This window comes from Euleptes europaea, chromosome 3, assembly GCF_029931775.1.
Source record: "Euleptes europaea isolate rEulEur1 chromosome 3, rEulEur1.hap1, whole genome shotgun sequence".
Taxonomy (NCBI): domain Eukaryota; kingdom Metazoa; phylum Chordata; class Lepidosauria; order Squamata; family Sphaerodactylidae; genus Euleptes; species Euleptes europaea.
This window is the reverse complement of record NC_079314.1, coordinates 28498930-28507745: the sequence shown is the minus strand read 5'-3', so window position 1 is coordinate 28507745 and position 8816 is coordinate 28498930. Positions and strand designations below refer to the sequence as shown.

Below are 8816 nucleotides of genomic sequence, written 5' to 3'. Positions count from 1 at the left end.
CCAGCACCAGAAAAGCTTTGCCATTAGTTGTGTACCCTGATCTGACACTGGCCTTAAGCACCCCAAGGATCAGAAATAGCATCCCCTGCAGAAAGTTATTGCTTGGTTGGGTTTGATTTCCTGTATCAAAAGGTTTAAGGTTTCTCTTGGGGCATTTTCACCAATACCAACCTTCCCCACCAGAGGGCAGCACTGAATGTGCTCTTGCTTCATTTTCTTCAACTGAAGTTATGAGAAGTAGTATCTTTTTCTGAAATCCACTTTTTAAGATACTGCTATTAATTCCTCTTATTCTTTTTCTCTCTTTTAAAAGAGGGACTTCTCTTTGTAGTACCTGTGAAAAGGATATTGGGATCACAGCCAATCACAAGCATGATTTGGCAGCGTAACGCAGCAGCAAAAAAGGCTAATGTGATTTTAGTCTGGCTTAATAAAAGTGCAGTATCCAATTCAAAATTCCGTTCTACTTTGTACTAATCAGAACTCATCTGGAGTACAGTTCTAAGCGCAGATGAATGAAAGCAGATTCAGGGGAAGGCAACGAAGGTGGGCGGAGGTTAGAAAACAAGTCCTGCAAGCCAAGATGTCAAGACCTGGGATGGGTATATCCCAGGGGAACAAGTTTTCCCCATTTTTTCCGCTTGAATTCCCCCCCCCCCCCAATTTTGAACATTTTGGGCAGTACCAAAAAAACACCCAGTTTTTGAATGAGCAAAATGCTTTTCTTTGTGATCAGCAAACTTGCATGGAATACATTTTTCTTATAACTGTACAACCACTGAGTAAGCCCATTTGCCCAGAAATAAAGTGGTGGAGAAGAAGAGTTGGTTTTTATATGCCAACTTTCTCTGCCACTTAAGGAAGAATCAAATTGGCTTACAATCGCCTTCCCTTCCCCTCCCAACAGACACCCTGTGAAGTAGGTGGGGCTGAGAGAGCTGTGGCTAGCCCAAGGTCATCCAGCTGGCTTCATGTGTAGGAGTGGGAAAACAAATCCAGTTCACCAGATTAGCCTCCGCCGCTCATGTGGAGGAGTGAGGATTCAAAGGAGTGGGGAAGTAAGGTAGCATGGTATAGCCCAATTTCATCAGATTTCAGAAGCTAAGCAGGGTTGGTACTTGGAAAGGAGACCCGTAAGGAAGGCTCTGCAGAGGAACGCAAGGGCAAAACCACCTCTGCTTCTCACCTGCCTTGAAAGCCCCTCGTTGGGATCACCATAAATCAGTTGCAACTTGACAGCACTTAATATAAATAAGCTGGAGGAGAATGAATTCCATCTAGATATTGTTTTCATAACCGAGATGTTGACTAGAATCCTCCTAAGACGGTTATGTGCATAACATGGTGGGAATTTTGCAAGTCAGGCACAGAACTCAGTAGCTGCGCTTTAACCTCTGCCAAACGTTAGCATGCAACTTCCTTGCACGGGTTAGAAGAAAATCGAAAACCAATGCACGCATCCCTTGTGAAAATGGCCCTAGCACTTTTAAAAATCAACCGTTTTTATATCAAATCCACAAGTACGGTTACATCGCACCCACCCCCTCCCCCAGGGACCCCTAAATCTCTTCAAATATGGCTTATAGTGACTCCATTCTTGTTTACACCGGATTTGGTCCTTAAGGCAGGGCAAAGGGCACCAAATCTTGGCGTAAGCTGCAGCAGGGGCCAAATGCAGATGGGTAATCACCAAGCCATCAGCTGCTAAATCCTTTCCCTCACCTGCAGGAAACAAGGCACCCGCTCACCTCAGAGCACGGCCTGTGGAAACAAATCTCTCAGCGGCGGCCAAGGATGCTGAGCCAGCAGCTGACAGGGGGGTTTCTAAGACCGGGAGACAACAGATTTAGCACTGCGAAGAGGGAGAGGGAAGACAGAACGAGGGAGTCCAAGCAAGGGACCGAGGAGGAGCCCTGGAGCCTAAAGTGAGCTAAGCCTTTTTGCACACAGACCAACCTTCTGCTCCATTTTTGAAGAAGAGTTGGTTTTTATATGCCGACTTGCTCTACCGCTTAAGGAAGAATCAAATTAGCTTGCAATCGCCTTCCCCTCTCCACAGCAGACACCCTGTGAGGTAGGTGAGGCTGAGAGGGCTGACTAGCCCAAGGTCACCCAGCTGGCTTCCTGTGGAGCAGGGGAACCGACCCAGTTCACCAGATTAGCCTCCGCCGCTCATGTGGAGGAGTTGGAAATGAAACCCGGTTCTCCAGATCAGAGTCCACCCCTCCAAACCACAGCTCTTAACCATTACACTACGCTGGCTCTCGTGCTGGCTGACCACATAATGTGCTCCTGTTCCAGCTTAGCTGTGAGAGCCTGTGGTGTGTAGCAGCTAGAGTCCTGGGCCAGGATCTGGGAGCCCTGAGTTCAAATTCCCGCTCTATCAGGAAAGATTGTTGCCAGTTGACCTTGGGCCAGGCTCGCTCTCTCACTCTCAGGCTAACCTACCACACAGGGTCATTGTTGTGAGGACAACATGGGAGTGGGGAGAACACCGTTGTAAGCTGCTTTGGGGAGCAAAGCAGGAGTACCAAGTATCTAACCAACTCAAGAGGTGTTCCAAAACACAGGCTCGATTCAAATTTTTTAGGGATGAAATTGAACTTCTGATATGCTCTGCAAGACCTGAGCTGCTCGCGTGAGTAAATTGCCGCTCCCAAATGGCAAACACGGGGCTTTAGAAACAAGAAGAGCGATCCTTTATCCCCACCCCCTCCCCAGTTATCTCCCTCTAGAAAAGCAGAATCATGGAGTTGGAAGGGACCACCAGGGTCATCTAGTCCAACCCCCTGCACAATGCAGGAAATTCACAACTACCTCCCCCCCACACACACACACACCCAGTGCCCCCTACTCCATGCCCAGAAGGTGACCAAGATGCCCTCCCTCTCATCGTCTGCCTAAGGTCATAGAATCAGCATTGCTGCTTAAAAACCTCCAGGGAAGGAGAGTGCAACACCTTCCGAGGAAGCCTGTTCCACTGAGGAACTGCTTTAACTGTTAGAAAGTTCTTCCTAATGTCTAGATGGAAACTCTTTTGATTTAATTTCAACCTGTTGGTTCTGGTCCAACCTTCTGGGGCCACAGAAAACAACCTGGCACCCTCCTCCATATGACAGCCCTTCAAGTACTTGAAGATGGTTATCATATCCCCTCTCAGTCTTCTCCTCCTCAGGCTAAACATACCCAGCTCCTTCAACCTTTCCTCATAGGTTAGTAAGTTGCATGGAGTAATTTGCGATAAATCAAGCAAGAACTGGGTGCAAGAGAACCTCAGTGGGCTAAGACACAAAGTGTACGAGAGCTGAGCTCCTCAAACGTTAGAGCCAGGGGGTCTGCATCCAACGGTTCCCGAGACAGATGTGGCTCACAGTGGAATCAAAGTGGGGGGTCCTTTATAAAGAATTGGAAACCGGTATAAGGTCTATTTACTGGAATGGTAGGTGGGATGCTAGAACCGCCAGGATCAAAGCAAACGGTAGGCAAAGATTACTATGGGGCTGAAGAGCTTCCTAAGAGATGCTTTATCGAGCAGGCGATGATTCGAGGTGAACCTCGGCAGCAAAATGCGAACTACGCACAGTATTATGCCAGTGTGCTAAATCAATTGTGCATGGTACTCTACTTCCATATATATTTATGGTCGTTTATGCAGGGGTACTTTCACTCACTTTCGCCCAGGGTCTGAATCAGTTGTTCCTTGGAGTTATGCATGACTTTTCAGTCCATTAGAGAGGACCTTGCTGCCAGCCCTCGCAAAGTCCGGGTCTTCCCATTCCGCTGTTAACCTAACTCTTCTATCTCCCCTGAGCTCAGCCTGGGTGAAATCCCCATACATAAGGCAAAGTGCAGGACACACAAGCTTGGTTTCGCTCACAGCCAATTACAAAGCAGCATGTCCAGAGGCGGGGATTAAAATGCTTCCTGCTTCCTCTGAGCTCTTTCTGAGCAGAAGGAAGGCTTTTTAAAACCAAGGCTTGGATTTCTCTCCCCCACCCCTTTTACATTGCTTTGGGTTGTTCTTGTTCTTAAAATTCCTTTTTTTATGCAGTAATTGGGTTTGGAGGAGGCATTTTCTTTCACAGTAAGCACTACAAGTAAGCCAATTACAAAGCAGCATTTAAAGGGGCAGGGACTTGATTTGAACTTGGAGACTGCTGGTGCAGAGATTCCCAACAGGAAAGTGTGGGTCCAGCCACCCTTTTTCCTAGGTAGCTGAAACCAGGAATTAGAAATTTAGTTAAGACCCTATTAGTAGCAGCCCAAATGATCTTGGAGGGGCCATAGCTGAGAGGTAGAGCATCTGCTTGGCATGCAGAAGGTCCCAGGTTCAATCCCTGGCATCTCCAGCTAAAAGGATCAGGTACTAAAGAGCCACTGAGTACACAATACTGACTTTGATGGACCGATGGTATGGTTCAATATAAGGCCGCTTCATGTGTCCATTCCCTTGCCACCTAATAGAGGGTGGCACAATATTGGGAAAAAGATACCCCTCCTAGACCCATCATCCCGATACACAAAGCCTGGCTTTTCATGTTGATGAACAAGATAATGGTAATTAAGCAGATCTGGCATGGGAAAAGGAATTATGTAAGAAAATTTTATTAAGACTTGTCAGTTGTTTATGTATTGGAATGCAATTAGGCTAGGGTTGAGGAAATATTGTCGTGTGTATGATAAGGTTATTGACTAGTTTATTTTTAGATAAAGTCATTTGGTCCTATAGGTTTATGATAATGTGGTTAGGTTGTATCTGTTTAGGTTCTGTGATTCTATGGGGTTAAATGTAAATGTATATGATGTTGTTTAAAGTTTGTAATAAAAAAATAAGCAAGCAAGGGCTCTTTGCGAGAACATGGCCCTCTGATAATACAAGCTTGCCAAGAGATCAGCTGCAACTACATTTGAACCACTTAGGAACACAGCACATTTTTAAAAAAATTAGGCTGCAATCCTACATACCTGAAAGAAACGACTATGGAAATACATGGGAATTACTTCTGTGTAAAAAGAGCGGCAGGTCACTCTTCTAAAGGGCTGGAGGGATTTTAACCTTTCTGCAAACTTGGAATCATTTCAGGATACACCAGTTCTACGATTCAGTTGGGCAGACTGCCCCTGGGTTACCCAACTCCCTTCTCCTCCACTCTTGGCCAGTTCTCGCTCTTCCCTTGCTTTCTTTTGACACTGTCTTCTCTCCCTTTCTGATAAATGGGGAGCTGAAAGGTTAGACTGGGGAGGGAGGGTGAAATTCTTGGCCTTGCACTGCCCGTTGCTTTTGCTGTCTCCTAAATTAATACAAATGTGCAGCTTAAAAAAAAAATTCAGAGCCATGAGTTGGAAGCGACTTGACGTCACTTAACACACATCAGTATTTTGGACTTTAAAAAACAGACTGATATTCCAGAGTATTAAGTCATTGCAGTTTCTGCCACCCATTAAGGAAAGGGACCTGAAATCCTGGAAATAATCTTCTTCCGTTGTATCTAACGGAGCTCGCAATAGGACCCAAAAGGAACCCAAAGGGCCCACTTCTGGAATCCGTACTGTTGGCAGGTGTGTGGGGAGGGGCCGTGGCTCAGTGGCAGAGCATCTGCTTGGCATGCAGAAGGTCCCAAGTTCAATCCCCGGCATCTCCAGTGAAAGGGACTAGGCAAGTAAGTGATGTGAAAGACCTCTGCCTGAGACCCCGGAGAGCCGCTGCTGGTCAGAGTAGACAATACTGACCTTGATGGACCAAGGGGTCTGATTCAGTATAAGGCAGCTTCATGTGTTCAAGTGTCAGGGTGCTTTTAATATTTCCCTTGAGCTAAATACAGCTCAGGGAACAACATTCTGCATCCCATAGTTGTCAAAACCTTTGGGCTTGAGGAGACACGTCCCATGTTAATTTTACTTGTCAGGAACCTCTGCAGGGGAGGATTCTGACTTAAATTCTTCACCCCACTCAGAGCACTGGCCTGACTGTGTCTGACCTTGCCAGGAAAGCAGCCATGGGCAAGCCATCTTCCAGATCACTACTCACGCGCTCCTTGAGGAAGACTTGTTGACCATACCTTTTAAATTCACTAGGGAAGAAGAAGAGTTGGTTTTTATATGCCGACTTTCTCTCCCACTTAAGGGAGAATCAAACCGGCTTACAATCACCTTCCCTTTCCCTCCTCACAACAGACACCCTGTGAGGTAGGTGAGGCTAAGAGCTCTAAGAGAGCTGTGACTAGCCCAAGGTCACCCAGCCGGCTTCATGTATAGAAGTGGGGAAACCAACCCAGTTCACCAGATTAGAGAAGCTCGTTCAAACAGGACAAAAATTCATTCCCACTCATTCACTCCCAAAATGACGGGTCCCCTGACTTTTTCCAAAGTGTTTTAAATTTTTTATTTCAATGGCAGCCCCATGCTCCTCCCCACCCTCAAAAGCCGGCAGCCTGCAGGCCCTTGGCAGAAACTCCTTGAGAAAGAAACATCTGATTTCCTGAGTAGCAGCATGGCAGAGATGTTCGGATAACCACCTACTCGGGTGGTTACAGTTTCTCCCCAGCCCGGAAGTCCCAGAGAAGGGAAGAGGATTCGGTTTACCCGACGCCCTCGGGGCAAGAGATTCCCTCACCGATTGAAGGCCGCCATACTTCTCGGGTGTTCTTCTGAAAGCCTGCCTATGCCAAGATACAGCATGGACCCTGAGCAGACCACGGTGGAGAGGAAGGCGGTCATCTGGCCCAGACGCAACTTGGAACTTTCTCCGAGAACTCCGGAAGACGTTCCATCACAAGACCAGCATTCCTTTAAAGGAGAGTCTCCAAAGTCCATTTGCCTCTCCCCTCCCCCACCTCAGATGGATTCCAGTAGCACAAGCCGTCCCCGCCAACTGCGGCACAGTGAAAATGGTGAAGGCATGAACAGCAGGCCGTGATTGGCTGGGCTCAGGCAAGGTCAGGACGATGGAATCAGAAAACCAACCAAGTAGCATCACCCTCTTGAACGGGAAGGGCCTCTGGGAAGAGCTAGCTCTTCTCCGGCCGGTTCCGATTGAGTACAGCTTTGGGGGCAAATTCCAGCTTCTCCTTAAGGCTGACCACTTGGGTGAGGTCCTTGCCAGCAATCTCCTGAAGCTTGCGGTCCTCCCTCCTCTCGGAGATGCTCTTCTCCTCTTCGGGCGGCTGCGGGGGCGGCTGGCCACGGATGAACCACTCCAGGTGGTAGCCCACCGCCCCTACCACGAAGGCCACAGGGAAAGTGACGTATGGGGCATAGGCCCGTACGGTCGCCCAAAGAATGGGCCACATGGTTCCTTCGAGTCCTGCAAACGTGAAAAGGAGAGAAGAGAGGAAAAAATCATGTCCTTTACAGTGTGCATCTGAGCCCTAAATCGATTTCTGGAAGCAATTCTCCCAAAAGGAACTGGCTTTGAACAGCTGGGGCTACACATCTGAATTCAGTACAATGCTTTTTGCAGGCACACAGAGTGTTGCACTATGAGCTGACTCTTCCCTTGTGGTTGATCCCACTCCCTCAAACCAGTATGACACAAATACCCAAAGGCCGGGTGAATGTTGTTAAAGCTACAAAATAGTTTATGTATATTGTATATTGCGTATATTTCAGTTTTTCCCCAAATTGCCACACACACCCCCAAAAAAGGAAAAAACGATATTTTCCATGGCTTCAAAATGTTTGGAAACTTTACGTTTCTAGGGGGAGGTCTTTCATATTATGTACTGCCTGGCCCATTTTAACTGGAGATGCAAGAGACTGAACCTGGGACCTTCTGCATGCGAAGGATATGCATATGCCGGGGGAAAAAGTTTGTAAACACAAAACGCAAAGTAAAAGCATATCAATAAATAAGTTGTTGTTGTTGTTTTAAAAAAAGCCAGGACAGCCCATGTCCTGAGGGAGCACGCTCATTGCCCCGTAGGAGCGAAGCACCACTGCAAGTGGCTGAAGGAAAAGGAGCGGGGGGAGCTCCAGTTTAGATAGGGTTGCCAGGTCCCTCTTTGCCATTGGCTGGAGTTTTTTTGGGGCGGAGCCTAAAGAGGGCAGGTTTTGGGCAGGTGGAGGGACTTCAACGCCATAGAGTCCAATGGCCAAAGCGGCCGTTTTCTCCAGGGGAAGGGACCTCTATCGGCGGGAGATCAGTGGTAATAGCAGCAGCAGAAGGTTGGCAACCCTAGTTTAGAGACTCAGCAGAATCCAGGTATTTTGCAGCTGAATCTAGCCGTCCCCCCACCCACCCGCTACTACCACGACCATTACTACTACTACCACCAGGCCTCTCTTCTCCAATCCTGACAAACAAGGTTGGCCGCCGTGTGGACAGACTGCTGGCCTTGATGGGCCTGGGTCTGATCCAGCAGGGCCTTTCTGATGTTCTGAAGGCCCCAGGTGGAGCCCCACTGCGGGACTCGGGGAGTGGGGGGGCGTCGGGAGGCGGATGGGAGGGAACTCCGCCCCAGGGTCCCCATTCTTCCCCCGGCCCCTCCACTGAAGCCCTGCCTGACGACCCCTCGCGTGGGGACCCAATGCGAGATCAGCCCCCCCCCCCGCGCGACTCACCTCCCGGGCCAAAACCCGCCCCCTTTCCGCCTTTGCCCGGCGCGCCGCGCGACGCCAGGCGCTCCTCCGGCCCGACTTCCGGCCGCGCGGCCCGACTTCCGGCCGCAGCTCCATTGGACGCCGGACGCCGCCTGCCCAGGGGCGGGGGAGGGGGGTAAACGTTGCCGAGGCCGCCGCGCCTGCGCGGTGGGGCGGCTTGAGGCCGCTCGGCTTGCGCTTCAGCGGCCTTGGCGATGGGGGGGAGGGAGAGAGACGTT

At 49.1% G+C, this 8816-nt stretch overlaps 1 protein-coding gene across 1 annotated transcript; it reads right to left on the bottom strand.

Annotated features, from left to right (window-relative positions):
* Positions 1-7006: 7006 nt before the first annotated feature.
* SMIM12 (small integral membrane protein 12) lies at positions 7007-7302 on the bottom strand. Its single transcript, XM_056847315.1, has one exon. The coding sequence runs from the start codon at positions 7287-7289 to the stop codon at positions 7008-7010; it is 282 nt and encodes a 93-aa protein (XP_056703293.1). The 5' UTR covers positions 7290-7302; the 3' UTR covers position 7007.
* Between the last annotated feature and the right edge of the window lie 1514 nt (positions 7303-8816).

Excerpts from the sequence above, each read along its gene's own strand:
- SMIM12 (XM_056847315.1), bottom strand. The coding sequence starts at position 7,289 with ATGTGGCCCATTCTTTGGGCGACCGTACGGGCCTATGCCCCATACGTC.